At 55.5% G+C, this 27,098-nt stretch overlaps 13 protein-coding genes across 13 annotated transcripts; 7 read left to right on the top strand and 6 right to left on the bottom strand.

The window, feature by feature from the left end:
- Positions 1–383: 383 nt before the first annotated feature.
- On the top strand, positions 384–1,292 carry BAUCODRAFT_74706 (uncharacterized protein; the record flags this gene model as incomplete). The annotated part of the gene is made up of 1 exon (XM_007680588.1): positions 384–1,292. One exon carries the CDS (start codon positions 384–386, stop codon positions 1,290–1,292), a length of 909 nt encoding a protein of 302 aa, XP_007678778.1.
- A 94-nt stretch (positions 1,293–1,386) lies between these two features.
- Positions 1,387–2,482, bottom strand: BAUCODRAFT_93700 (uncharacterized protein; the record flags this gene model as incomplete). The annotated part of the gene is made up of 2 exons (XM_007680642.1): positions 2,314–2,482; positions 1,387–2,079 (listed from the first exon to the last, which is right to left on the bottom strand). Coding segments are annotated over exons 1-2 (816 nt in total), but the record flags the coding sequence as incomplete, so codon positions are not given.
- Positions 2,483–2,572: 90 nt separating this feature from the next.
- Positions 2,573–4,511, top strand: BAUCODRAFT_93699 (uncharacterized protein). Its single transcript, XM_007680641.1, has one exon. It carries the CDS (start codon positions 2,691–2,693, stop codon positions 4,269–4,271), a length of 1,581 nt encoding a protein of 526 aa, XP_007678831.1. The 5' UTR covers positions 2,573–2,690; the 3' UTR covers positions 4,272–4,511.
- A 124-nt stretch (positions 4,512–4,635) lies between these two features.
- BAUCODRAFT_211740 (uncharacterized protein) lies at positions 4,636–5,738 on the top strand. The gene is made up of 2 exons (XM_007680691.1): positions 4,636–5,176; positions 5,372–5,738. The coding sequence occupies exons 1-2, from the start codon at positions 4,722–4,724 to the stop codon at positions 5,496–5,498; spliced, it is 582 nt and encodes a 193-aa protein (XP_007678881.1). The 5' UTR covers positions 4,636–4,721; the 3' UTR covers positions 5,499–5,738.
- Positions 5,739–5,742: 4 nt separating this feature from the next.
- Positions 5,743–6,707, bottom strand: BAUCODRAFT_36280 (uncharacterized protein). The gene is made up of 2 exons (XM_007680407.1): positions 6,235–6,707; positions 5,743–6,161 (listed from the first exon to the last, which is right to left on the bottom strand). Exons 1-2 carry the CDS (start codon positions 6,646–6,648, stop codon positions 6,030–6,032), a joined length of 546 nt encoding a protein of 181 aa, XP_007678597.1. The 5' UTR covers positions 6,649–6,707; the 3' UTR covers positions 5,743–6,029.
- Positions 6,708–7,003: 296 nt separating this feature from the next.
- BAUCODRAFT_36277 (uncharacterized protein) lies at positions 7,004–9,346 on the top strand. Its single transcript, XM_007680406.1, has one exon. It carries the CDS (start codon positions 7,099–7,101, stop codon positions 9,268–9,270), a length of 2,172 nt encoding a protein of 723 aa, XP_007678596.1. The 5' UTR covers positions 7,004–7,098; the 3' UTR covers positions 9,271–9,346.
- Positions 9,262–12,198, bottom strand: BAUCODRAFT_36272 (uncharacterized protein). Its single transcript, XM_007680405.1, has 2 exons — positions 12,099–12,198; positions 9,262–11,523 (listed from the first exon to the last, which is right to left on the bottom strand). The coding sequence occupies exons 1-2, from the start codon at positions 12,127–12,129 to the stop codon at positions 9,548–9,550; spliced, it is 2,007 nt and encodes a 668-aa protein (XP_007678595.1). The 5' UTR covers positions 12,130–12,198; the 3' UTR covers positions 9,262–9,547.
- A 685-nt stretch (positions 12,199–12,883) lies between these two features.
- BAUCODRAFT_36270 (uncharacterized protein) lies at positions 12,884–14,023 on the bottom strand. The gene has a single exon (XM_007680404.1). The coding sequence runs from the start codon at positions 13,901–13,903 to the stop codon at positions 13,127–13,129; it is 777 nt and encodes a 258-aa protein (XP_007678594.1). The 5' UTR covers positions 13,904–14,023; the 3' UTR covers positions 12,884–13,126.
- A 520-nt stretch (positions 14,024–14,543) lies between these two features.
- On the top strand, positions 14,544–14,969 carry BAUCODRAFT_44548 (uncharacterized protein; the record flags this gene model as incomplete). Its single annotated transcript, XM_007680528.1, has 1 exon — positions 14,544–14,969. A coding segment is annotated over one exon (426 nt), but the record flags the coding sequence as incomplete, so codon positions are not given.
- A 103-nt stretch (positions 14,970–15,072) lies between these two features.
- On the top strand, positions 15,073–16,132 carry BAUCODRAFT_36269 (uncharacterized protein). Its single transcript, XM_007680403.1, has one exon. It carries the CDS (start codon positions 15,202–15,204, stop codon positions 15,862–15,864), a length of 663 nt encoding a protein of 220 aa, XP_007678593.1. The 5' UTR covers positions 15,073–15,201; the 3' UTR covers positions 15,865–16,132.
- A 1,160-nt stretch (positions 16,133–17,292) lies between these two features.
- On the top strand, positions 17,293–18,680 carry BAUCODRAFT_75194 (uncharacterized protein; the record flags this gene model as incomplete). Its single annotated transcript, XM_007680624.1, has 3 exons — positions 17,293–17,903; positions 17,959–18,265; positions 18,318–18,680. The coding sequence occupies 3 exons, from the start codon at positions 17,293–17,295 to the stop codon at positions 18,678–18,680; spliced, it is 1,281 nt and encodes a 426-aa protein (XP_007678814.1).
- Positions 18,681–18,749: 69 nt separating this feature from the next.
- On the bottom strand, positions 18,750–20,256 carry BAUCODRAFT_36268 (uncharacterized protein). The gene is made up of 2 exons (XM_007680402.1): positions 20,106–20,256; positions 18,750–20,058 (listed from the first exon to the last, which is right to left on the bottom strand). The coding sequence occupies exons 1-2, from the start codon at positions 20,164–20,166 to the stop codon at positions 18,899–18,901; spliced, it is 1,221 nt and encodes a 406-aa protein (XP_007678592.1). The 5' UTR covers positions 20,167–20,256; the 3' UTR covers positions 18,750–18,898.
- A 900-nt stretch (positions 20,257–21,156) lies between these two features.
- On the bottom strand, positions 21,157–25,503 carry BAUCODRAFT_26074 (uncharacterized protein; the record flags this gene model as incomplete). The annotated part of the gene is made up of 2 exons (XM_007680361.1): positions 21,157–24,186; positions 24,250–25,503. 2 exons carry the CDS (start codon positions 25,501–25,503, stop codon positions 21,157–21,159), a joined length of 4,284 nt encoding a protein of 1,427 aa, XP_007678551.1.
- Between the last annotated feature and the right edge of the window lie 1,595 nt (positions 25,504–27,098).

Raw genomic sequence — 27,098 nt, 5'->3', positions numbered from 1 at the left:
CACCTGCCAGTGAATATATATACTCTTTACCGACTCTGGATAAGTGCAATCGCTGATTCGCCGGAACGGAAACCTTTTTATATACACTCAAACTGCGGCTATATGCTTAGCTGAGGTGTCTACTCTTCTCAGCATCACGAGCTGCACTTATATATGTGGCAATCGGGGTCAATGAAGGTGTAGTCGCAGAGTTGCCTTCTACGGCGGCACGGCCATCTAGAACACCCCACTCCTTATCGATAAGCTGCAGTATCGCCCCACCTTAGCATGCGTGCCTACCTCTTTCGGTCAACCGCAAACCGTGCAGAGCTTCAATGCTCGCTCGGCGCATATATACCGCCGCCTTCTATTCTGTCCGCCGCTTCTCTACAACCTCATCGCGCATGTCTCAGTCCAAACGCCTCCGCATCGGTTACGTCCCCGAACACTTCTCCACCCCCCTCCACTTCGCCGCGCAACACTTCAACCTTGACGCCGATCTAATCCCCGAACCCCTCGGCACAGGCGCACTCGCTACCCGGCTGAAAACCGCATCAACCTCCGACTTCGCCATCGACGTAGCTGTGGGACTTACGGAAGGCTTCGTAGCGGATCTGGGCAAGACACAAGCGGCGGGAGATTCAGCGGCGTACGGGATTGTGGGGACGTATGTGGAGAGTCCGCTTTGTTGGGCTATATCAACCGGCGCGCAGAGGGACGATGTGAGCAGTGTGCAGGATTTGAAGGGGGGCAAGGTTGGGGTTAGCAGGATTGGGAGTGGCAGTTATGTTATGAGCTACGTACTTGCGGATCAGCACGGTTGGTTACAGCAAGGACAGGATCCTTTCGGTGTAGAAGTGATAGGCGATTTCGCTGCGCTCCGACAGAGCGTACGACGTGAAGGAGATAAGCCGGCGACGGACTTCTTCATGTGGGAACACTTTACTACCAAACATTACTGGGATAATGGCGAGTTGAAGAGGATAGGAGAGATATATACGCCGTGGCCTAGTTGGATGATTGTAGCGCGGAATAGTGTACATTCCGGTGACGGTGATGGGAGGGTGAATGAAATGCTGCGGAAGATTAATGAGGGTGTCAAGTATTATCGTGAGCATGCGGAGGAAGCGGTGGAGTTTATTACGAGTACGATGAGGTATAGCGCTGAGGATGCACGGGAGTGGATGAATACGGTGAAGTTTGCGGAGGAGGTGAGGGGTGTGAAGACGCAGACGGTGGAGGAGACGATATCTGTGTTGAAGAAAGCTGGCGTGCTTGGGGCGAAGGCTGAGGCGGGCGGGATGATTGCGTGAAGTGAGGAGTATGAAGCAGCCGGACTGCTTCCGCAAGGTGTAGTTGTGTCATAACGCATCAAGACGCAGTCGCCGCAGCCTCCTTCTTCCCTGCTCCTCCACTCGAAATCAAATCCAAGAACCCCTGCTTAGTCATCTCACTAACCCTCTCCTCTCTCTGCTTCACTCCCACCACGCCCTCCGCCCTCGCCTCCCTCCGCGCCTCCTCTCCCTTGACCTGCGCAGCTCTGACCGCGTTGAACAACCTCACAACACCCTTCTGCGCGATCCTCTTCAACCTTTTCTCCTCCTCAAGCACTGCGCCCGTCTCCACGCCTTCCGTCTCCAAGCCCAGCACATCTTTAATCCGGCCTTTATCGAGCGCCTGCTTACGCTCGGACCGAATCTGTGCACGCGCTTTCTGCTCAAGACGCTGGTCGGCGAGGGTGCGGTTCGCATCGGCGGCGGATTTGGAGCGGGAGAGGACCGGATCAGCGCGTTTGGAGGTGGAGAGTTTGGTGGAGAGAATGGCAGAGATGGAGGTGGCGAAGGCGGAGGGATCGTTACGTTTGCGGCGGGCGAGGGAGGCTTGGCTGGAGGTTAGAGAGGTTTCGGATTGGGTGTCGTTGGCCTCGTCGTTCTCGTCGTCATCGTTGTCCTCGTCGGCTGATGTGTCATCGGCTGCGTCAAGGGCGGGCTCGTCGTCTTCGTCTGCGTCTTCATCTTCGTCCACGTCCACGTCTACGTCTGCAGCACCCACCCTCAGTGCAATCTCGTCGTTGCCCACGGCGAGCTGCACGTGAGCATCCTCAAGCTTGTGCGCCGGCGCTGCGTTCAGCGCTGTATTCTTCTCCAACTCGTCCATTCCGTCCCACTCATCATCATCATCATCCTTGTTAGGTTTCTGTTCCACTTGCCGTCTTTGCACTTGCTTCAGTATGGGTTTCGGCTTGGGCTTAGGAGTCGTCACGGCTATTTTCGTCAAGGGTGCCGTTTTGGTGGGCTTCGAGGTTTTGCTGAGTCTGGGAGCGTCATATGCTACTCGCTCATCCCCGGAGTCATCGCCGTCGGAGTCGCTGTGGTATACGGCCTGCTTCTTGAACTTCTTCTTCGGCCGTCGCGCTTCATCATCGCCTCGTCTACGCTTCATCGGTGCTTGAGCCATCTTGTCTGATATGCTCTACAGCTTACCATAAAATCGTGGTTGGCAGTGAGAGGAGGTAGGAAGAATCTCGAGTCGCAAACCCAGAATTTCCCTGCCAAGAGTTCCACCTTCCTCCACAAATCACCACCTCGCTCATTGCGGGGCAACTTGTCTCTATTCATCTCCCTCCACCTGGCGACAAAGACCAACACCTCCTCCTCCTCCCATCCCTCCCCACCCCTTACACCCCAGTACCTCCTACCAACACCGCCACCATGGTCCTCCAAGACCTAGGCCGGCGCATCAACACCGCCGTCACCGACCTCACCCGCGCCCCGACCCTCGATGAGAAGGCTTTCGACTCCATGCTCCGCGACATCGCCAACGCCCTCGCCGAAGCCGACGTCAACATCCGACTCGTCGCCAACTTACGAAAGACCATAAAGACTACGGTCAAGTTCTCCGAACTGCCTCCCTCCGCCAACAAAAAGCGCATCATTCAAAAAGCCGTCTTCGATGCGCTCGTCGATATCGTGAACCCGCATCAAACGCCGTACCAACCGAAGAAGGGAAAGAGTAATGTCATCATGTTTGTCGGTCTGCAGGGAGCGGGCAAGACGACGACGTGCACGAAGTTGGCGCGGTGGTATATGGCGCGCGGTTTCAAAACGTGCTTAGTCTGTGCGGATACGTTTCGAGCTGGCGCCTTCGATCAGTTGAAGCAGAACGCGATTAAAGCCAAGATCCCTTACTACGGCAGCTTAACGCAAACGGATCCTGTGGTCGTGGCGAGGGACGGCGTGGAGAAATTCAAGAAAGAGCGGTTTGAGATCATCATTGTGGATACGAGTGGAAGGCATCATCAGGAGGATGCGCTGTTCGCGGAGATGGTGGAGATCCAGAATGCTGTGCAACCGCAACAGACGATCATGGTGCTGGATGCTTCGATTGGACAGGCGGCGGAAGCGCAGAGTAGAGCGTTCAAAGAAACGGCCGATTTCGGTGCAATCATCATAACGAAAACCGACGGCGCAGCAGCAGGAGGAGGCGCCATCTCCGCCGTCGCGGCGACGCATACACCCATCGTCTTCATTGGAACGGGAGAACATTTACTTGACTTGGAGAAGTTCAACCCGCAGTCTTTCGTCAGCAAATTGCTCGGTATGGGCGACATGCAAGGCCTCGTCGAGCACGTGCAGAGTTTGAAGCTGGATCAGAAGGAAACGATGAAGAACATCTCGGAAGGCAAGTTCTCCGTCCGGGATATGCGGGATCAACTGGGGAATATCATGAAAATGGGTCCCCTGTCGAAAATGGCGGGGATGATTCCGGGACTGTCGAATATGATGGGCTCTATGGACGATGAGGAGGGAAGCGTAAAGTTGAAGCGGATGATATATATCTGCGATTCGATGACGGTGAAGGAGTTGGACTCGGATGGGAAATGTTTCGTGGAGCAGCCGAGTCGGATGACGAGGGTTGCCCGCGGGTCAGGGACGAGTGTGCGCGAGGTGGAGGAGTTGTTGACGCAGCATCGCATGATGGCGGGGATGGCGAAGAAGATGAAGGGCGGGATGCAGAATATGCAGAAGGCGCAGGGGCAGCTGGGTGGGGCGAATCGGCAGCAGCAGATGGCGGCTATGCAGAAGAGGTTGCAGAGTATGGGCGGGGCTGGTGGCGGCGGGGCGGGAGGCATGGGTGGGGGTGGGATGCCGGATATGGCTAGTTTGATGAAGATGATGGGCGGTGGTGGTGGGGGTGGGATGCCGAATTTGGGGGGGATGGATATGCAGAAGATGATGGGTATGCTTGGGGGAATGGGAGGGGGTGGTGGCGGTGGTGGAGGGAGGAGGTGAGTGTGTACTTTTTGTTGGGTTGAGGTATCATTGGTGCATAGCGTTGGAGCAGAGAGGTTATGTTTTGGCATAGCGATGGTGTTTGGGATTGAATGTGGACGCTGTCGGTGCATGACATGGCGCTTGATGAGGCAAGTCGCCCAGCTTAGCTTGTTGGGTTTTAGACACTCTTAGCCGGAGATGGATAGCAATGTCCATGGCTTGACCGCTTGAGCGACGTATGATAGTTCTACTCGTGATCTCATACATAACCAAACCCGCAACGAGGGACCATTCACTTGCCTTCGCTGCTTGTTGTTGACTGTACAGCACGGAATTTGCCGGAACATCCCGTCTCTGTCACATGCAATTTCCCAAAAAGGCAGTTCCCGCACCCCATACTCCAACTTTGCGCAAACACTCGAAGCTTGACAAGCCTCATGACGAAGTCTCAACCTTGAGTATATCACTATGCCAGCAGCAACCTCCAAACGCATCCGCGGCGTCCAACTCCGCCGCCACTTTATCATCGGCAACGAAGCCCACGTCCTCCCCCACCCCAACTACCCCTCTCCAACCCCCGACGGCCACACCAAGGGTTGGAAAGTCTACGTCCGCCCCCTCCCTAACGGCCCGGACATCACGACCTGGCTCAAAAAAGTGCAATTCAAGCTCCACCACACCTACACCGACGCCTCGCGCACCATCGAAGCCCCCGGCCCGTTCGAAGTGAGCGAGACCGGGTACGGCGAGTTCGGGGTAGAGATCCGATTGTATTTCGCGCAGGAGAGTGGGGAGAAAGCTGTCTACCGCGAGCACTATCTCGTGCTTGCGCCGTATGGCAGCGAGGAGCAGAAAGCACGGCAGGAGCGGGAGAACCTCGTCGTGGCAGAGCGGTTAGAGACGATCGAGTTCAACGAGCCGACGCAGGAATTCTACAAGGCGCTGACGGCGGAGGAGCAGTTCAACTGGTTGAAGGTCAAGAAGGGCCGGGGGAAGGGGAAGAAGCCGGAGTTTGTGTTTGAGGGGGAGATGGAGCCGACGGCGCAGTTGCCGGAGCGCGCGGAGCCCGGGTTGGGCGGGTTGGGAGCGGGTGGGGCGTGGAGTGCGGGGTTTGAGAGGCAGGTGCTTGCGCAGTTGGGGCAGAGTGCTGCGGCGTTGGAGCAGAACATTGAGGAGGAGAGGCGGGTGATGGAGCAGAGGAGGAAGAGGATGGAGGAGTTGGGGGTGGCGATTGCGGCGAAGTGAGGCAATGGTGGTCAAGATGACTTCAAGATGGTACCAGGATGTGGAGCCTGCGCGTCCTTCCAGATGTTCCAGCACGGAGAAAGGAATATGGCGCCTCGCGTGGCTCCGTCGAGATTATGTATTCAGACGCGCTGTCATTGGTTCGCCTCCCTCGAGTGACCGCGCGGGTCACAGCTGTTTGAGTGGAAGTCGGATAAGGATGCACTCTCTGCAATCAGGAAGAGGTTAAGCAGTTTGCGCTCACCGCGGATACTCTTAAGCTGTGGGCTCAAATGGTACGACCTTGCATTATTTAATCCCTCCTTAACAGTTCTGATCTGCTATAGGCAAGAATCGAAAGTCGACACTCCATGCACTATTAATGCTGACGCAAATGGCGTGGAACAACTCCGATACGTCCTCGGGATGTGCGACAGAGGTGCACTGGTAGCTCATCGTCTCGTGTGCAGACTGCGGTCCCAACATAGTGCACGTTGTCCGCGGCAGGGCAGCCGCTTAGCCTGCGGCTCACACGCGCATCGCATGCGCGACTTATGACTCGGTCCCGAGGCACAAGAATCCTAGCCACGGAGACGTTGGCTCACGGTCGTGGCCGGACGCGCTGACGTCGAGCTTCCAAACTGGCATGGGTGGCGGAGAACAGATCAGCAAGGTCGAAGATGAGTAAGTAGCACAACCAGCTCCGTCGTCAGAAGTCTTGAACACCCGTCTGACCCATCGGCGTGCCTTCACCCAGAAACTCTTCATCCTCCTTCCCCAAATACTGCTCGAGCTGATTGCGGTCCTCCTCTCCACGGTCGTCATACTCCTCATTATCATCAACAGTACTGTAATCAAACTCCGTATCGTCTCCCCTCAAAAACCGCTGGCTCATAACATCCACCCACCGCTCCCTGCCTTCCTCCCTGCCATGAGCGCGCTCATCCTCATCCGCTTCCACCCCGACAATACTGCCATCACCAGCCCGCTTATACACGACCGGACTATTCGGGTCAGGATGCCGCAGCGCCTCGAGCTTGGCTTCTGACCGAACAAGGTCCGCCTCTAGGCTGCCCGTGTACCCTCGCTCCCGGCCTTCCTTCTCCCGCTCGTCGGCCGTCTGGAAGCGGCGGATGAGTCTGTCATAGAGTAGTGGATCTGAGGAGTACATGTCGGCAATGCTGATTGCGGATGACAAAAGGAGATATTTGGAATGTACAAACCTGCCAGCTCGAGGTTCGAGCCGTCGAAGTATGTGGGATGGAGGTCGAGGTAGCGCTTGCGCCTATTCTTTGTTCTGATTCGGCTTGAGTCTGGCTGTGAAGGTTCTACATTGTCGTTATGAGGTACCGGCTTTTGAGCAGATGATGTGCCGACCTTGTCCGCTAAGTGAGGCATCGTGTGTTGATGGAATGATGTTGTTTCGCTCGGGACTTTGATGTTATGTACAAGCGAAGACCCTTGATGTCATTGAACGCAGCCACTCTACGCGCTACGCGTCTTACCATATGTTCACACAGTACTTGCGGGCATATACGATAAATGACGGATAGGCAGACTCCCGAAAAGTCGATGGTTGGATTATGTCGTTCGATCATGAACACGGGCTGTTAACGACGACATGACCTCCTCCCAAGCCTACCTGTCTTCGCCTGTGACACCCAGACGAAGCCGGCGCAAGTCGAAATTCACATACAAGCAACTCGCAACCCTTGCATCTTCGAGTACGACCTGTCCGTTGCGATGCATTGCTCTCATCGACCTGGACGCCTTCTACGCGCAATGTGAGACTGTCCGACTGGGCATTGACCCTTCGAAACCTCTGGCCGTGCAGCAGTGGCAAGGTCTGATAGCCATCAACTACCCAGCGCGAGCTTTCGGATTGAGCAGGCACGTAACGATCTCCGAAGCCAAGGAGAAATGCCCGGAAATCATCTGCCAGCATGTTGCCACCTGGAAGGCGGGCGATACCAAGTGGAGCTACGAACTGAACGGTGCAGATGCTGGTAGGGAGATTTCCTCCCGTAAAGTCTCACTCGATCCATACCGGATCCAAAGCCGGAAGATCTTGGCTCTGATCAAGGAGTTCCTCCCAGCGGACAGGCAGAAAGTGGAGAAGGCAAGCATCGATGAAGTGTTCCTCGACCTATCTGCGCATGTGCATAGTCTGCTTCTAGAGCGATACCCTGAGCTGCGTGGTCCGCCACCGTACGATGACCCATCGGAACCATTGCCTCGTCCGCCAACCACGGCACTAGACTGGGCGGCAGATTCGCTTGTGGACCTCGACTCCTCGCAAACCGAGGAGGACGAACCAGACTGGGACGATGTCTGCGCCCTCATCGCCTCCGAGATTGTCCGCGACGTCCGCAAAGCCGTCTTCGACCAGTTACATTACACCTGCTCCGCCGGTATCAGCAAGAACAAAATGCTAGCCAAGCTCGGAGCAGGACACCACAAGCCGAACGGACAGACTGTGATTCGCAATCGGGCAGTCCAGCAGTTCCTCTCAGGCTTCAAGTTCACCAAAATTCGAAACCTAGGCGGCAAACTCGGAGACGAACTAGTGGCAGCCTTCAACACCGACCTTGTGTCCGAAATGCTCAAAGTTCCCCTCGAGCAATTGAAAAAGCAGTTCGGCGACGACACGGGCTCATGGCTCTACAGCACGTTCCGAGGCGAGGATACCAGCGAAGTCAACCCACGCACCCAGATCAAAAGTATGCTTTCAGCCAAGTCCTTCCGACCCAGCATCAACAGCTTTGAAGTGGCGTGTAAATGGCTCCGTATCTTCGTGGCGGACATCTTCAGCCGACTGGTCGAAGAAGGCGTGTTGGAGAACAAGCGCCGTCCCAAGACGATTAACCTGCATCACCGGCAAGGCGCGCAGACGCGGAGTAAGCAGTCTCCCATCCCGATGGGGAGGCAGATTACGGAAGATGGGTTGTTTGAGCTGGCCAAGAATTTGTTGGCGCACGTCATCGTTGACGGCAGAGCTTGGCCTTGCGCGAACTTGTCGCTTAGTGTGGGTGGATTTGAGAACGGCGTGACGAACAATAAGGGGATTGGGGGGTTTTTGGTGCATGGCGATGAAGCGAAGGCACTTCGTGGCGGCCATGGTGCGAGAGACGGGAGTGATAGGGCGCAGACTCCGCCTTCACGCAAGCGAAGGAGGACTGACGAGGCGGGTGGCATCACCAAGTTCTTTGGCGCGCCGGCGAGACAGGAGAGCACCGCTAGTGACGACTTGCAGGGTCTGGAGGGGGACGATATGGAGGCGAACGATGCCGACGAGGAGGCGCTGTTCGTGGGGCAAGACCAGCCGGACGACGAGCTATACGGCGCTTCAGACACGGCAGATCTGTCCGAACCAACACCGCATCCAGATCCTTCCACACACGCCGAGCCAGTCTCATCCCAGTCTCTGATCGACGAAGTATACCCAGCAAAGCCGAACACACACAATCCTCCTCCCGCCGTCCACGATCAGCTCTACGACACACTGCAAGGTAGCGCAGAAACTTACCTCTGTCCACGCTGCCAACACCACCTCCCCCTCGACGCCAAGTTAGAGCATGAAGACTTCCACTTCGCCCAAGATCTGCAGAATGAACACTCCAGTTCCCCGCGTCCGCCTCCGCCGAAGCCTGTCCCACCCGCAGCAATGAAATCCACGTCAAGTGGCGGCGGGGGTGGGGCAGGAGGAGGAGGAGCAGCAAAAGGAAAGGGCAAAGGCAGGCCGCCCTCGACCTTGGCGCCGGAGAGAGGGCAGCGGAGATTGGCTTTTGGGTAGATAAGGTAGTTTTGCCTCGTTACATACATTATGCCCGGAGCTTGCATTCACAGTCTCCCAAGCTATTGAACGAACACCTGCGCATCCTCATCGTTCCCTTTGCTCATTGAGCCGCTCCCGGGGTATCATGAAAACCTATGCGCATCCCAGTGAATTCCGCTGCGCTTGGAGCTTGTTATACACAGACTCCCAAGCCATCACACACCATATCGGCACCGCACTCGGAGCTGTAATAAAACAGTCTCCCGTCCCTCACCTCCTCACCACCACCTCGACCCTAAAAGAACCCCGTATCCCCGACAAACGGCCCCCCAACCAACTGACTCAACACCGAGCTACTATACGTGCGATCCGGCGTCCAAAACTGATACATAATGGTGGGATCATTAGCCTCCACCATCCGCCCCTGCAAGCTGGAGAGATTAAGCAGCATCCCCACCATCACGAACAGCAGGACGGCGAACAAAAGCTGCATGGAAGTCGGCAGCGCCTTCCCTCCCGCAGAAGTGGCGGGGGGAAGGGGTTCTGTCGCCGTCCCTGTATCGGTATAGACCGGTCTCGTTGCTGGGATGGCAAGCGCCTCGGTCTGAGTCGCGGCATTGGCGACGCGCTTTCGCCAGGCGCGCGTGGGCGCAAAGGGTGCTATTGCGACCGATGGGGTGGTTTGGAGCGGTGCCTTTGGTTCGGGGATGGCCGGGAGGTCGGTCTGGGTCGCTGCGCTGGCGGCGCGCTTCCCGATGGCGGGCGTGGGAGCAAAAGCTGCTATGGTCACCGGTGGCATGATATCCAGCTCCTCGATCTTCTTGGGAGGTGGTGGCAGATCAGTCTGAGTTGCTGCGCTGGCGGTGCGCTTCCCAATAGCGCTCGCCGGCGCAGGAGCTGCTGTGGTGATTATAGGTGTGATTTGCGGCGGCGCAATGGGTGTGGGTTGACGGGCAGCTGCATCTTTCAGCTGCGCTAACTCCTTCTCCACCTTCGCTCTCATATTCATAGAATTCTGCAGCGTCTGTTCGCGCTGCTTCATGGTCTGCTCTTTGTTCGTGATGATGGACTTGAGCCTCTTCACTTCGGCTTCGCTCTTTTGCTTCTCCTCATTCAGCTGCGCCTTCAGCTCAGCCTCGGAGCTGTCCTTAGCCTCTTGCAGCCGCTTCAGATCGGCGTCAACCCTGAAGAGGTCCACCTGGGCAAGCCTGGTCGCAAAGTCATCTTTCTCCTCCTGCACCGCAGTGAAATCAGCCTCGAGCTTTGCCTTTTGCGCCTTCAGCGCCTGCGATTCGATCTCGATCTTCTCCTTCTGCTCTTTCAGCGCGTCCTTCTCGCCCTCGAGCTCTTTCTTCTCTTCCTCCTGCTGATCGAAACATTTCTGATTCTCTGCTTGCTTCTCCTCCCAACACTTGATCTCGTATCGCGCCGCCTTGAGCTCGGCGTCATACTTCTCGATCAACGCCTTCATCTCCGGACTCCAGTCCTGCGTGATGGTGATGTCCATATCATCAGCGTTAGAATGATCGTCCTGCTTGACTGTGGCGAGGCCTTCTTCGCCCTCACCAACATCCATTTCCATCTTGCTGCTGAGCTCATCGCCGAGCGAGACCTGACGCTGGCTCTGCGGACGCTTCCTCGGCTTGGCGAGCACCGGTTCTTCGAAGAGGCTGGAGTAGGAGTCTTCTCGCTTCAGCCCGCCGGCTTGCTGCTTTTCGCGGAACGCCTCGAGGTAAGGGTAGACGTCGAGTGCGCCTGCGATCTCGCCGAACTCTTGGCGGAGCGCGGTCATCGCGTCGTTGAGCTGTTGCTGCGCGTCGGTGCCAAACTGCGCCATATCTTCCCAGTTCTTAGCAATCTGTTGCTGCTCATTGAAGTTGTTCACAAGGATGGCTTGCTGTTGGTGCGCAGTGTCCCGCTCGAGTGTGACTTCGTCTAGCTTCTGGTGCGCGTCAAGTTGCGACGAGTAGGCGACTTCCAGCTGCTTCTCCAACGCGGCGGCCTTCGCGCTGGCTTCATCGCGCTCTCGCATAACCTTGTTAAGCCCTTGCACGGCTTCATTACCGGCACATTGCTCCACTTCAGCATGCTCAACCTCCTTCTGCTTGTGCTTGAGATCTTCCTCTAATGTTTTGCACTTCTCTTTCAACTTCTTAGCTGCCTCCTCGCTGCTGTCAAGGGCGTCTTGCAAACTGGTGCATCGCTCGTGCCACTCCTTCTCGGCCTGAACCTTCGCTCTACGCTCTTGGTCGTAGAGGCTGAGATAGTTAACTAGAGGTGCAGTGTTAGAGACTGTGGTACCATATGGGCTACTGGGTGGTGGCCATGGTGTGTGAGATGGACTGGACGCAGGCATGTGGTACGAAGGCGAGGGTGCCTCGCCGGGTTTGCGGACATATTCTTTGGGCCGATTGTACGGCTGTCCATCTGGGCTATGCGTCGGCACGCCAGGCGGAATCCTTGGGTTGTAGGAGCCGGAGAATGGGGACTTGGGATAAGGAGGATTGCCAGACATGACGAGGTGGTGCAGGGGCACTTGAAGGGTGGAGGAGGTGAATGGGAGTGTGCGCGTGGTCTTGGAACGCTTGCTGACGCTGATGCTTGTGCTGCGGATATGGAAGGATGTATGTGGTATGATTGTGACCGCGAACAAGTGAATGTTGGGCTGCTAGTCGTGCTAACGTATGCCTCGGTGACAATAGGATGGCTTGCCCATTGTGGGTGCGAGAATAGCAGTGCTGTTTACTCATTGTTTTGAACGAAGTGGGGCACGTGAATGTGAGGTTTTGGGATTGTTGCTGTGCATGAGGGAACGTACAACGCAGTCGCAAACGCTACAGACTTACCAGCATCGTGCGCATCATCCGCCTGCCTCATGGGCAGCGACGGCGCAGACTGACCCCTCCTACTCGAAGGCGAGCGCAGTTTGCGCGGTGTCCTGGGCGACAGTAAACTGCTGCGTGGATGAGGTGGGAAGAGGTTCGACGTGTCGATGCGGCTGGTATTGAGGTCATTTCGCTCTTTCGGCTGTTTCGGCACGTCGGGACCTGCCGTTCCGGTTGCGCCGTTGCCGAGGCTAGACGCTTCCTGTGAGATCGGCGGGAGTGTGATGTGAGGTGGAGGACTGCAACCTCGTCGCTCATCATTCTTGCCGTCGTAGTCGGCCATTGTCGACTTTTCATAACGAAGGTGTCGTGGACGCCGTAAGTATGGCGGAAGAATAGAGTGAAATGTAACAATGGAGGTGGCCATTGTTGGGCTTGCCGGATGAGGACGTAGTTGGAATGTGAGATGGATGCTAACAAAGGAGATGTAGCTTACACGAAGTGAAGTCCTCGAGACTCCAAGAGAAAAGACAAGGTAAGAACGTTGAACTCAGTCTCGACCTCAGTCCATTCTACCGTCGACTGGCATTGCCCCATTGCGCTACTGAAGTTGCGGTCGCAAACATCCTTCCGACTCCACTGCCTCCCTGTAGCCCGGCGGAATAGGTAAATCTTTGTCTATTGTTAGGGCAAACGAAGCAGCAATGTGCATGAATCCAAGTCGTACGCAAGCGACAAATTTCCACTTGCCAATTGGAGCACTGAATGGAGATTTTGCCGCAGTAGGCAATGGCGGCAGTACCGACGGGCACCGACTATAGTCGGAACTGACTACGGGCGGGAGCAACATGGTTAATGCAACTGACTGATTAGCTACTCAGTCACCATACGCTTGATTGAATGCCACACCTTAGCTCTTCGCAAGCGGTACTCGGCTATGACGGTTGAGGAATCAGACTGTCGCAAAGATAGTGGTGGAGGTATACCTTGAAATGGCACCAGTATGCCATTGACAACGCTTCCCAGCATGACCTTACCTTCACAGGCCATCAATGAAACCACGCCCAAGTCCACGGCAGGAAGTAATACCACAACCCCATCATCACAAAGAACGGCACCCGCCACTCTATCCTCGTATCATTCGTCTTCGGCACGACGCTCACGTTCCGCATGTCCCACTTCCCATCCTCCGCATCAGCGGCCTCCACCATCCCCGCCGCCAAGTCCAGGAAGCTAAGGAAAGTCTGCTGTCGGTCCAAGTTCAGCTCATGGCCCTTCTGAGTGTCGTGGACGAGACCGCCGGGCTTGATGAAGACCGTCCTGACTCCGTTAGCCTCTTCTGCTCGCAGTATCGTCTCGGCTCGACGAAGGTCCTCGTAAATGCTATGCGCCATCATGAGGAGTAGCTGATGCGCCCAGTTGGGCATGTTACGGCAGAGATGGTCGTCCAGGGATGCGGAGCTGAGCACGATCAGACGCGGGATCTTCGCCTGAGGGTCTTGACTCCGCATGCGGCCGATTGCTGCCAGGACGGCGCGAGCGGTATCTTGTGCGATGGTCACGCCTGGTCGGGGGTCGTTGACTGCCACGGCGAGGAAAGCAGCCTTGGTGCCTTGAATGCATGATTGGAGGACGTCGAGGTTGGACAGCGTGCCTTCGTAGACCTTCAACCGTGAGTCGTTCTCCAGGTGGGGAAAGAGGCCGAACAACTTGGACTTTGAGCGGACGAAAGCATGAATTTCGACATCGTGAGACTTCGTCAGAACTTCGATGATACTACTGCCTGTGTTGCCCGTAGCTCCTAAGATAGCGTACGTATTGACCATGCTGAGGGCGCGCAGAGATGATACGAATGTGAAAGCTCGTGTACCCTGCCTTACCTTAGACTTGCGTCGACCGCAGTGTTATAGCTGTTTCATGGCATCTTGCACTGCCGCATCCGAAGCGCCAAAGTCATTGACACAGTTCACTTCGCATTGAATGGAGTAGCATGTGAATCTAGCCCGCTTCTTGGCGCTTGCGATGCCTCCAATGACGCCACCTCGCGGAAGGCACGTTTTCCGGGATCCGGGGTCGAGAAGAGACTCTACGAGAGCTCCTGGGTAGCCACGTGAGGGGCTTAGGATCCCCTCATACAATGCTGGAAGAGTCAGAGCTACAGGCCGGTCGTTGTCGATGTTCATATCCGAAGATCTTTCGTAGAGATAGGTGTATCGTCGTAGCCGGACATAGAGACTGTACGGAAACAGCTTTCGAAACCTACTGCGTCGTACAGTAGAGCTTAGTCGCAGAGACGCCATAGACCTCAAAGGCGCCATCACTGAACACTAAACGAGAATACAGAACTCTGCCATGGCTGTGACTACCTTTGAAATCTTACAACTCGTTCTCACCTTATCGCTATCTTTGCTAGGAGGCACGATATCCATACGTGTAGGTCAGCTTCTACCAGTCACCCGCTGACGCCTCATCGTAGGTCTCGCCTCGTGTTTCAGTCTCTGGATCGTACCGCTCATCCAACAGCCCCGTGTCTCCGCGGACGCACAAGCTGCCATCTTCGTCGGCGTCTTCGAGCGCGGCGGGAAGTACCTGCAGCCTACCAGCCGCTTCTTCGGCATCGCCACCCTGGCAATGGCGGCGTGGGCATACTATCTTGGCGAAGCAGTCTGGACGTACTATGCCGCTGCTTTCGTGTTCATGATCGCGGTTGCGCCGTGGGAGATTGCCATGATCTTTCCAATTAACGACAAAGCAGCAGCGTTCAACGATCGGTTGAAGAAGGACGGCGCGTCTGCGCTCAATGACGCAGAGGTAAAGGAGCAAAAGGAGCTGGTGAATCAGTGGTCAAGAATGCATGCGGTGAGGTTTGGTTTGCCGATCTTGGGCGCCATCTTGAGTGGTATTGCCATTATCGATAGGTGATGGAGGAAATGCTGTTTGCGGACATAATCCAGGTGTAGCAATGTTCGTTGTGAAGTGCGTACTGCAGACAAGCATGACGTGTGCATGCCTTCAACGAACCTCACTGTCTCGCAGGCAACCTGCCTTGAGGATACACAGACGAGATCTTTCGACGCAGTCCTTGTACTTACCGGGCTTTCGTGAGACGTACGTGGATGATAGAATGGTTGAAAAAGGGGTGCGAAGGCTCGCGCCGATGAACAAGCCAAACTCCCTCTACGACTCGACACCACAGCGTTGTGCGAGCTGTCCGCGAGCAGGAGCAGTCACGCAACCACACGGACGGCTACACCGCCGGTCGCTCTACTCCCTACGCGGCGGCAGCCTCAGTGGCACTACATCTTGGGCGGGGAGCTCGTATCGACTCTCTCGCCAAGCCCACCATCCCGTAATTGCCAGATCATCCCTCTCGTCTGGTCAACCATATGCCTCGGGTGACAGGCCTTGGAGCTGGAGCGAAATCTTGGAGCAAGTCCGCAGTGGGTTCTTTCCCGGCTCAATATCAACAGACGTATTGCATATATCGCCGGTCGCTCGCCATCGGGGCAGGCTGGCATTGATTTGCTGCCTTTCGTTCCCATCCGGTTGCACCATGACGACGTGTGCATGCGAGGCCGAACCCCTTGAGCGTACGTACGGTGTGCGACTGAGTCGGACTCGGTTTGTACCTGCCAAGTGCATTGTGCGAGACGAGGCCGAACCGGGCAACGACGTTAGAACGAGCCTGAACAGGACATACTCACATACACTACGGCCTGTAGCGCTGCAGGTTGCAGTCCCATACGTGCAAGTCCAAACGAACCACTTTGACAAATGTTCCGCTTGACCGGCGTCAAACTTAGCATAGAGTTGAGCTGAAGTTACATCATCACACTTTGGGTAATGGAGTTGAGTCCGCTGAGGTATTTCGCCGTGACTAAAGGCAATGCAGACCGTCGACAACACATCCAAGATTGCACCGCACGGAAGAATAGCCCGCTCCGCGAAGAAGGGGGCGGGATGAACTGTTCGGCTGTAGATCGTTTGGCAACCGCGGAGTGCTCAATTGAGACGCGTGAGGTTGAGAATTACTCCGCTTTTACAGCCATGCCTGACTCAAAATGGAAGAAGCAAACAACATCATCTCGATCTCATGTGTTGATCACTTCTGCAATGCGCAGATATTCAGGCACGGCCGCTTGGACAAGGTTTGAATCCATGTCTCCGCGTGAGCATTTGCGCCACGTCGCTCCGTGCACAGAAGTTGCGCTTTTAAGAATCTCCGAACCGGAGGCTTCGAGTGCTTCATGAAACAGTCACTCCACTTATGTCGAAGCCCCAGAAAATCTCACATAGAAGCCCAAGAAACCCTTATGTCGAAGCCCGAGGAACGTCCGCTCCAACGCAGAATGTCGTTGATGCAGCCACAAAGCCTTTTTGCCGACCTGCATACGCTGGCGGCAATACAAGCTACGGTGATTCTCAGTCAATAAGAGTAGCTGTGGAGGGGATCTGGCAAACCTTGCCACCGGCTCTGACGACGCCTTGGCTCACTCGACAATTTGACATTGGCAGTTTCAGCCGCATGCCATCACTGCACATACGGTTGGCCTACCGTGTGCAAGCAGCTTAGCTCGAGCACCACTCCACACATCACACTTCCGTGGAATTGTCACCGCGTGGTACCAATCACAAGATGCGGTATCATGCTGACCGACCCTTCTTCGCTGTGCCTGAGTTCCGAACCACTACACCTTCTCTGCGTCTAGCCTCACCGAGCATGGAAATATTGATCGCCGTAGGTTGACTTTGGCACTTCTGCATGGTTGAGCCGCAACATGATCCGGTACGTCGAGGACACTGCGATCAACAGTCACTGCAGAGTATGTCCGGTGGGTTTGCCACTCGTGGCACACTGGCAGTTTGTTCGCAAGGTTTGAGAGCGGTGATCGATTTGCGGGTTTGGATGAAGACGGCGGTGCGTCGTGGGTTTCTCCAACATACTGGTCCGTTGCGCTGGCCGGTCTTTTCTATTGTAGGAATGGTATTGCTGCGAGATCGTTTGATCGGTCTCTTGTCGATGACGATGCCTCGGAAAGCACGATTGTGATCGTCCTGGTTGAAGTAGCATAAGAAAGATCGAATTGGACGCGTTGGCTGAATTGATGAAGCTGTTCATTCTTCCCAATTTTCTTCACTACATTACACCGCCGACATGAAGACATCGCTGCTACTTCTTGGCCTGCCCGCCTTGGGTTTGGCCTTCCCCGGCATGATGGGCATCAATTCCCGCGAGGAAGCTGTTCAATTCCTCAAGGAGAAGCGCGACTCGGACCAAGTCGAGGATGTAGAGCCTGAAAAGAGAGGTCTCATTAGCGGCCTGCTGAACACTCTTGCGAGCGACATTACCGGCCTTACAGGCTCCGTCGCTTCGGCCGTCGACCCGAAGAACTATCGTCCAGAGCCCGGTTATACCTTCCAAGCGCCTGGACCCAACGACTCTCGCGGCCCTTGTCCAGGTCTCAACCTGCTCGCCAACTACGGGTACCTGCCCCGTAACGGGTACGTCAACTACGGTCAGGTACTGGACGCCACTGCACGCGGCTTCAACATGGGTGCGGACCTTGCAACGGTCCTTGCCGTCTTCACTATTCTTGCCGATGGAGACATTGCGACCGAGTCATGGTACCTCGGTGCCGGTCCGGGCAACGTCGGTGGTCTTAACCGTCACGACACCGCGGAGTGCGACATCTCGCCTAATCGCGAAGATTATTATCTTGCGTGTGGCGACAACCATCACCTGTCCTCTCGCCTCTTCCAGCAGAATGTTCAAGCTGCTGCGGCCAACCCGACCAAGCAATTTGACTTGGTTACGATGGGAACCCAGTAAGACTAGTCACCAGACATGCGAAGCTACTAATCATGCTAACGGCCCCAACAGATATGCCTCCAATGCCGCGTTCTCGCTCAAGAACAATCCGTACCTTTATTACTTCCCCTTCCCGTCCATCGTCAGCTTGGGTGCATTCGCTTTCTACCCTCAGTTCTTCAGCAATGGAACGTACGGCGCTGGAGGTGTCGCAAACTATGAGTCTATCTCTTCAATCATCGGAGCGAAGTTCAATAAGACGTCAGGCCAGTTTAGCTTCGTCCCGGAGAAATGGCCATCGCAAGGGTGGTACCGTCGCGCTACTCCATACGGTGCTGTCCAGGCGTTGATTGACGGCTTCACCATCATCTACCCACGGGTAAGTTCGCAATGTCGCCTCCTTCGTCGAGATGAACTAACCATTTCTGCAGTACCCCGTGCCCATGGCTGTTCCGCAGCTCGCCAACCCAGCGAACCTCAATGTCAACACTATTCTTTGCGATATCTACGATGGCATCAACTCTATTACGCCCCTCGCCCTTGGTGGCACGGAACAGGAGGTTGCTACCGCTGTCAGCTGGGCACTCTCCAAGCTGGAGGGTGTTGGTATTTCCCCATCCGTTCTCGGCTGTTCGATCGGTAACATTTCACCTAACTTCTACCCGAACATGACGCAAGCGGGTGGTCCAATGAACCTGCCGCCGGCTCAGCAGGCTAATACAGGGAACAATGTTTACAACAAGACTTACTTCTGCAATGCACCGACCACACCACAATGCTCGCACACTTGCTAGATGTGAGATGAAAGGAGGAAAAGTAAGAATGTAACCTGGATGACATATCATGAGTGAAGAGAACGTGTGAACAGAGACTTCGTGCCTCTTTGCTAGAATATTGTATGACCTGTACAAAAGTTTTATCATGCAACAGAAAATGAATCATGCATAGTCATTTCCTTTCCACTACCTCATACATCGCTATCGTTGTTGACTTCCAAAACTGATCGTGAATGTCATAACTTCGCTCGACTGACGAATTCAACATACTCAAGTCCGCCGTTCTGGATTGTATACTGCGCCCCTCGCTTCCATCCTACCCACCCTGCCAGGACCGACTCGCCTCCAACGCCAGGTCTCAAGCCTTTGCTATCCCATCCACTGCCTTCGACGCCGCCACCTTGTCCTCGTGATAGCGGTCGGCCTTCAGACCTCGACTGATGTATTGCAAGACCCGGCGAACGTTTCAGCGTCACGACTGGCCTTTGATCGAAGCTGCTAGCTTCCAGTTCTCGCTGCGTCAGGACCGGCGTACAACATGCGTCGGTGCCATCGAAGACACTTTCCCACTCCGCGCGAGTCTTCTCGTTGAAGCGTACAGTATACAGCTCTCGTTGTTTCTGCCACGTGCTGCTGTCCGTCCTGTCGCCACCAAGGTCTTTCGGATCAATGCTAAGACCTTTGAGCATCGCAGTGAAGAACTGTGGCTCCAAAGCCCCAACAGCCATGTACTTGCCATCCTTCGTCTTGTAGGTGTCATAGTAAGGACAACCCCCGTCCAAAATATTGGTCCCTCTCTGACCACTCCAGAACGGCGTTTTCGTCCCAAATCTGGGCATTGAAGCCATAAATGCTGACCCATCCACCATGTTAGCCTCAACTACCTGGCCCAGGCCTGTCCGCTCTCGTTGGAGTAGAGCTAAAAGGACACCCATAAAGCACACCGCTCCGCCGCCCGCAAAGTCCCCAACCACATTGCCAGGCGGATACGGCTTCTCATGCTGCCGGCCCAGCATGGACAGGACACCGGAGACAGCTATGTAGTTGATATCATGACCAGCCATGTCTTTGTACTTGCCGTCACGGCGAAAGCCTGTCATACGCGCGACGATGATACGGGGATTGAGCTGCAGCAGTACTCCCTCCGGGTCTAGGCCCATCTTCTCCAATACGCCTGGACGGAAGGGATCTATAACCACATCAACATGCGGTATGAGTGACTTGATCAACGCGATTCCAGATGGTGATTTGGTATTTACACAGATGCTCGCCTTGCGCCGTGTAAGTTGGTCGGACGTCGGTGGAGGCGGGTTAGAAGTATGGGCTTGAGGATGAGCGCGGTCGACACGGAGGACAGTCGCACCGTAATCTGCGAGCAGAAGACCGGCAAAGGGCCCTACAATACATCAGACAGTCCTACTCGCTTATGGCGCATCGACGTACCGGGTGCCAGCCCAGCGAACTCCAGCACCCGCACGCCTTGCAGTGGTGGCGACTGCGCCATCTGGTCCAAGTCACCTATATAATAGTATCGCGATGGCAATGTTGCCATGCAGACCTCGGCGGCTCACATATTGGGTGATGGTTAGCAAAGAAGAGGAGGAGCTGACTCCGGTTGATGTTCCCGTAACCGCGGCAAAGACTTGCCAAGAATTGAGGGTGTTGATTGGCATTTGCAGCTATACAGTACTCGCAGGCAACATTGCTGTCCACGCTACATGTGACGACGACCAAGGCTGAAGCTGTTTTGGCAGAGAAGACGTCCATACACGAAGTTGTTAAACGTTCCCAGCTGGGCGCCGGGCTGTAACTGCTGATCGATCCCCTTGCATACCGGACCCGGCATGAAGTTGAAGAACTGCTTCACTCTCAGCAGCACCCTACCGTCTCTCGTACAACATACGTCTAGCTACTATGTGACCGTAACGCATTGCTGCTGCAGGCTACTGATTTCGACCCTCCTGTCAACATCCTACGGCCTGGCAGCCAACAGCCCAGCTTTTGGACCGCCAGCCAACATATCGCCCGCCTCCTGCATAATCGCCTCCGTCATTTTCTTCACTCCTTGATCCTCTGCATCGTTCGTAAGATCCAAGATCGTATAGTGCTGGCGGGGACATTCCGGAAAGTGTGCATGTCTGCCAGCGCTCCCCATAGCCCAAAGAGTGTGGTCTGCAAGCAGTTCGGGTTCATATCTGCTATTGTGGGTGTCTGTGAAGGCGAGATGGACCGAACGAGTCCTCGTGTGTCGACTACCTCGTGAGGGTGTTAGCCACATGCCGAGTTTGTTTTGACCGAAGCATGTCACGTTCTAGATCCGGTACCGCTTGTAGTCCGCATTAGCAGGGCTAGTGGGCTGCTGCTTCTGCTGCTGCTGAATGTTCGATCAAGTGACGGCTGCCGAGATTCTGCGGTGCAGATAATGGTACACTAAAAAGGCCAAATTCAAGCATGCCAGCGCCGCGCTCGAAATGCAGCCAAGCCAATCGCACGCTCACGGTAACTTCTCCATTTCCTCCCTCTGCCTCAAGTACTCCGTCGCTAAGGCGTCGCCACCTTTACTACTCAAGCTCATCCAATGGTGCGCCACACACATGGTAGCTGGATCGCACCGGTTCGGATCCTGGTTTTTCCGCCACTTGCTCTCCAGCTCCTCTTTGAAGACGTCTCTGGGCCGCGCAAACGGTGCGATGATGTGATCCATCAGCTCTGGGTGCGTCAAGTAGAGCGTGGCCAACTCCCGCTGCGCGACCAGGTCACCCTCTTTAGCCGTGATCTGCAGTAGCGTGGCAGCATGCGCCATAGTGTACCTCGTGACGTCTTCGGCTAGAGATGTGCGCCTCGGCGTTGAGAAGGTGGCAGAGTCGCGCTGCTGCTGCGCCGTTGATGCTGACCGTCCGTGACCACGATTGTTCGAATGATAAGCGATGATAACATCGGCCGTTTCTACCATTAGCCGTCGGATGTCCTGCTTCAAGCCAGTGAGCGCGACCGCAGCGTTGCAGAATGCTTTTCCAGCAGGACTTGTCTCCAGTATCGAAGGCGAGACAAGGGCTGCAATGTACTGTAAGTCTCGGAAGATGGTACGTGGTCGCAGCCTGCTGTCGCTGAACAGCATGCGGAAGCCTACAACGCTGGCATCTGCGGGGCTTGAAGTTGCATCTCGTGACTGCTGAGTGGGCAGCTGAGTGGGCAGCTGAGCTCCGATGGGTACCGGCTTGGGCAATCGTGCGGCAGTCTCGTGCCCGCGAACATACAACGCCAGAAGCTCGTCTAGCTGATGTAGGATGGTGAGCTTCACAAACGGGCTACTGAGTAGCGCGAACGATCGCATAGTCTTGAAAAATACGTTCATAAAGTCGAAGCGGCCTGAATGTGAAGACCTCTTGCTCTTGCTTTTCGTCGCCGAGGTCTGCTCAGGGGTTTCTGGCATCGCGGGCAAGATCGCATGCTTATCAGCGAGCTCTCGACCGAGGCCGGCTAAGAACGAAAGATCCGTTTCGCTTCCATCGCCACACACGGCTTGCGCGACGTCGCTAAGCAGCAGGCTCGTCAGTGTCGCTCTGAGATGTTCTAGATGATCGAGGTTTACTGTCCACCGGGTGTTATGGCGCATGCCGGGTAATATGCCCGAACCTGTCCGCTTCTGGAAGGAGGCGATACTGGTAGCGCTCGATGGTGATTCGGTGATGGCAGGAGACCAGAAATGTGCTGAGGATCTGTGGGTCAGGGTAGGACTGTGCGATATCATGTATTCCCTCGAACTTGAACCTGAGAGTGGATGAGAAGTGTCGGACACGGCGTCTATGCTGTGCGTGAGATCTGTCCGAAGTGTAAGTTGGCTCAATTTGGAAGCGGTGTTTGACCACGCCGTTGTAGATTCTGTTGCAATGCCTCCGTCTCGCCTGGCAGCACTAAAGTGATCACGGGCGAATATGCTGTTGGCCGGTACAGAAGCAATGTCCGGAGCAGTAAGCCTGTCGACGCATTTTCGAACCTCCATACAGAGCTTGTGCAAACGTTCTTCGCCGGGGCACAGGTTCTCGATGTTGTTGCGTTGCAGCCATAGTGCGGTCGCGCGAGCTTGTTCGTCACTCAGCTTGTTGGGCCCGCCTTGCCCAGAAAGCGCGCTCAGCAGCTCCACAATCTGTGCCTCACTCTTGAGGTGCAAGCTGGTCGCCGATGCTTTCGTGCCACTAAAGTGCCTCAGTGGTGGTGCCATCCGCGATCTGGACGTCCGCTTCGGTCTGCCCATAACCTGGAGCGCGCCTGCCACCGATCTGACTTCATCGTACGGACCTGAGGTGCGAACGTCTGCTACATACCACATCTTGTCCCGCAAACCGTTTGCAATGTGGAGTGCCGCGCCGAGACTGGTGTTTGCCCGCTCCAAAACTGGCTTGGCGAGCCGTGCCCAGGCTTCGTAACTAGAAATAGCCAGCTCATCGGCCGTAACGGACAGGCTGGCTAGTTCATAGGTACAGCTTAACATTGCTGCCAGACACTTGTGACCATGGCCACAAGATCCCAGCGACTCTAGAGACTCTAGGCGTTCGTGCCAAGTATGCGCGCCTAAGAAATCGCCAGCCTGCTCAGCCAATCGTTCCTGATCGCGCATCGATGTACGTAGGTGCGAGAAAATGCTACCGAAGGTCTCTAGTTCTGTCAATATAGGCACAGTACATCCATCAGTCGCAACTGTCGGATAGGTTAGCAGCAGCTCCTCCAGCACGGGATGTAGCCGGTTCACGTGCGGAGATCCTTGGCGCGTAAGGATGGCTTTCTTCACTGCAGCCTCCGGTAATGGTGGAACAGTCAAGGGACAAACGCATAACGACAAAGCGCCAGCTCTAGCGGCGAGGATAGTCCAGTCGTGATGGCTACGGCCATTAATGGTCTGGAACCCCTCCAACGTGGTGCAAGCTTCTTTGAGCAGCTCTTCTGCAACGAACGCAACCGGAGACGATCTAACACCTACCCCGAAACCCGAGCTTTGAGTCACCCCTGGCGGATGGGCTGATTCGCTCTCGTTCGGATCCCCAAATCCGGTTGAGGGTGTTTGATCCAGCCGGTCTACGCTGCGGAACAATGAGAAGCCAGAAATGGAGGAAGCGGAAGACTGCAGGCTAGAGCTGGCATCATTAACAGCCGAACAGAACGAAGGTGGCCTCCTTTGCGGAAAGAGCGCCCTGATCGCGGAGATAACATCGGAGGAGGATACAGCAACAGAGACATCGGGCTCCGGGGTGCTTGAGCGAGCGTACTCGGCAGCAGGTAAACTACTGTCACATCCGCGACCTTCAAAGCGAGTGAAGATGGCTTCCACACGCCTTGTCATTTCAGGGGGCACAGGACTGCTCAGTCTCCTGCTCGTTGTGTCAGTCAGCACTTGCTCGTTTGTCAGTCTATCGTACCAAGCGTAAGCGACGTCAAGCACGGCTTTTTGGGCGCGAGTGACGACCTCGCGCAGTATTCGTGAGCGCGCATGCTCGGAGACATAGTGTTCCAGCAGCATGCCATGCGCCTACAGATCGTTAGCCCACGACAACCGGTCACAGCAAATTCTACTCGCCTCTGGCAGAGTGACTGCCTCGCAGAAGAACGGGTTGAACAGCCAGCGGGTGGCTACGAAGCGGGAAAAGCCACGTTGATGCCCTGGCGACGAGGCCAGCTTCCTCCATATCATCTCGCACATGCTGGTGACGGAGTCCGGTATCACACTGTCACTCTCGCCCTCGGCCAGCATGTCCAGCAGTGAGTGTACAGCATTGGAGTAGAAAATTTCCACACTTCGGTCCTCATCGGTTGGCGCTTGCGGTCGCGATTGAACGCGCATGCGAAAGGACTGCTTATTGGGTTGATCAAGCAAGCAAGACCCACGATGGAGTTGCTCCAAGATCCACAGCTCAAGGCGCTGCTTTCCGGGCCATGCATCGAAGTTAGCCCATATATCCAGGACAGCCGGTATCAGCTGCTCGATACCCGGTCTCTGCTCGGCAAGCAGACGGGCGCATACTGTGGACCAAACGTCAAGCTTACGCTTGGCCTCATACAGATTGTCAGGACTGTGGCCTTCCACGACATGCACCAGCGCTGCCAAGGGGTTAGCAAAGCGTTGCGCACAAAGTACATCGACTAGATCGTTGACTGTAACGCCTAGAAGCTTCGATGCACGGTACGAGGGTCCAGTGGCAGGACCTAGAACAGAGTCGGACCATCGGCTTTGGGCGCGGTCTGGAACGAGCCGTAGCAGCTCATTGTGCGTGAGTGAAGCTAGGCGGTCAGCAACAAAGTCTCCGCTATGCCGGAGATGTGTCAGTAGCTCCAGAACGGCCGTTCGAGTGCCCTCTGGTAAATGCTCGAGGGGAGATTGTAGTCCTGTAACTGGCTCGCTAGAAGTCATCCACTCCTGGCTCGTACTTGCAAACGGGCGCTCACTGTAGGTCTCCACGGCCTCGTGAAGCGCATTCAAGAGGTTCACAAAGCTCGGCTTATCTTCGGACCTGATACACTCCGCCAACGTCCTATGAATACAACGCGAGATGACTCCCAGGCGAGCCGTTTGCGCCGTTGTGACCTGCAACCGATGTAGTTGCAATTGCAGCTGGGAGCAGCGCCGCCGTTGGTACTTTGCCAGGCGAAGGGTCTGCGAGAGCTGGGACAAAGACGGCAAATGGCACAATGACTCCGTACTGGAAGGGAGTGATTCCGGCGGGGATGGGAGGTCGGGACGCTTCACAGCAGGCACCTCGTCGTGCTCAGCTTCGAAAGCGATCGGGTCTTCGATGGCAGGGTCCTGGTGGTGCTCCTGGTCCAGCACACGCAATGGCTTCCGAGCCATCTCAAGAGGCACTGACGGCGGACAGGACCTGGGCCTTGACCGTGGCGGAGAAAGTGAAGAGAGCGGCAACATCAAACATCGGCCGTCATGCGGCGATCCAGGGGTAGAAGACCTCGAGGCATCGTGCAAGCTCGATGGTGGCACGGCTGCAGCAGGTAGCATTCGTTAGCGGCTATGAACTGACAATTGCCAGCTCATCAGTACATATGCCTCTATTCTGCTGGGCCCGCGCCCCGCCGTCCAATCACGGCTTTCTTGCTACAGACGAGCGAACGAGCACGTCCACTGCAAGTTTGCCTTCAATATCTCGAGTGGCGAGGCGATAACTCGTATCGCTTGTAGGCACAGAGACGCTGGCCTTGATTCAATGCTTGTTTGTTTGAGCCCAGCTACATCGTCGTAATCTGCAGCGTGAGGTGCGCTATCGGGATGGGAGCTGCAGCTAGCCGGGCGGCACAAGATCCGACGGCGGATAGGGCGTTCGAGGGTTGTTGTGGTGCGCTCCAAGTCAGGTGTATGCCTCATAGATTATCGTGAAAACCTCGTGGTAACATCGCGGATTGCAGACATGCAATAAGAACTCAGATACAGCGCGCTGCTGTGACCTGTATAGTGCGGCACAGCTGATTACGAGCCTGCTGCAAAGTGGAGGTTGGTGTGTGTCTTGCGTTTCGGCCAATCATGTTGCGTTACCGGCTTCCAAGTACCGCCGCCAGCAGGAGCGTAGGAGGCGACCGTATCCAGCGTCGTGCAGAGGTGTGAAGACGCTTTCCCTCCCGAACACGTCGTTGCTGCAGCTCAGCGGGCCGTGGTATATACGCAACAGCGCGGGCGGTCCACAGGGCATTGATTGGATCATGCTTTTCCGCCGCGTTGATGTTGATTTGCTGTCAAATAAAGAAGAAGCGGCCGTCAAGACGCGGCCACCTGAACTAGGCCTGAAGTGGCAAGTGCGCACACAGAGTCGAGTTTCTCAAATCCCTCGTAGACCTCACTGATACAACGGACGAGTTAGGAATATAGATCTTGTCACAGCCTAGATCAATCGTACATGTCTACCGAGAGATGGCTCTGACGACCGCACCCTACCAGTGCAATGCAATGCCGTACGGCTTCACTTCGCTGAAAAGTCCCAACTCTCGTCAAGCTGATACCCATAGCCTAAGGGGTGGCAGTGCCCTTCGTACCCTAGACCAACAGAGACCAGTTGCTTTGCCGTGCTTCGCCAGGCGTCATGAGTGATGGTCAAAAACAGAAGAACAGGTATCACCTGTCGATGGTTAGGGCATTACTGTACAGAAGTCTTAGCACCTTTGGTGCGCCTGACGATAGTGCTGACAAGTAGCGTCAAGCCTCGTAGGCTGAAGGCTGGTACGTGAGCCGCTGAGGTCGCATGGCAGCCATGTCACCAGACAGGCAGTAAGTTGCTTTTCAAGCATATCCAGGCCTTCTGAAGCTGGCTTTTCCGTACCAGCACGCTGCAGGGCCCGTACCAGCTCATGGTCAACGTATCACTCGTTCTCTAGCTTGACTTGAGCATGAGAATGTACTCGCACTGTGTCCTCTCCCGTACTCCTGGATTGGTGTCTTCAGAC

The sequence above is a fragment of the Baudoinia panamericana genome (genome assembly GCF_000338955.1).
Source record: "Baudoinia panamericana UAMH 10762 unplaced genomic scaffold BAUCOscaffold_10, whole genome shotgun sequence".
In the NCBI taxonomy this organism is placed as follows: domain Eukaryota; kingdom Fungi; phylum Ascomycota; class Dothideomycetes; order Mycosphaerellales; family Teratosphaeriaceae; genus Baudoinia; species Baudoinia panamericana.
The sequence above is the reverse complement of the archived record's forward strand: the minus strand, read 5'-3'. Positions and strand labels throughout refer to the sequence as shown.

Coding starts and splice junctions, on each gene's coding strand:
- BAUCODRAFT_93699 (XM_007680641.1), top strand. CDS start 2,691: ATGGTCCTCCAAGACCTAGGCCGGCGCATCAACACCGCCGTCACCGAC.
- BAUCODRAFT_211740 (XM_007680691.1), top strand. CDS start 4,722: ATGCCAGCAGCAACCTCCAAACGCATCCGCGGCGTCCAACTCCGCCGC. Junction 5,177..5,371: donor ATCGAGTTCAACGAGCCGAC/GCAGGAATTCTA, acceptor GGGGTTTGAGAG/GCAGGTGCTTGCGCAGTTGG.
- BAUCODRAFT_36280 (XM_007680407.1), bottom strand. CDS start 6,648: ATGTACTCCTCAGATCCACTACTCTATGACAGACTCATCCGCCGCTTC. Junction 6,162..6,234: donor GGAAGGAGGATGAAGAGTTT/CTGGGTGAAGGC, acceptor TGTGCTACTTAC/TCATCTTCGACCTTGCTGAT.
- BAUCODRAFT_36277 (XM_007680406.1), top strand. CDS start 7,099: ATGACCTCCTCCCAAGCCTACCTGTCTTCGCCTGTGACACCCAGACGA.
- BAUCODRAFT_36272 (XM_007680405.1), bottom strand. CDS start 12,129: ATGAGGCAGGCGGATGATGCGCACGATGCTG. Junction 11,524..12,098: donor GGATGATGCGCACGATGCTG/GTAAGTCTGTAG, acceptor CTGCACCTCTAG/TTAACTATCTCAGCCTCTAC.
- BAUCODRAFT_36270 (XM_007680404.1), bottom strand. CDS start 13,903: ATGGTCAATACGTACGCTATCTTAGGAGCTACGGGCAACACAGGCAGT.
- BAUCODRAFT_36269 (XM_007680403.1), top strand. CDS start 15,202: ATGGTTGAAAAAGGGGTGCGAAGGCTCGCGCCGATGAACAAGCCAAAC.
- BAUCODRAFT_36268 (XM_007680402.1), bottom strand. CDS start 20,166: ATGGCGCAGTCGCCACCACTGCAAGGCGTGCGGGTGCTGGAGTTCGCT. Junction 20,059..20,105: donor GTTCGCTGGGCTGGCACCCG/GTACGTCGATGC, acceptor GATGTATTGTAG/GGCCCTTTGCCGGTCTTCTG.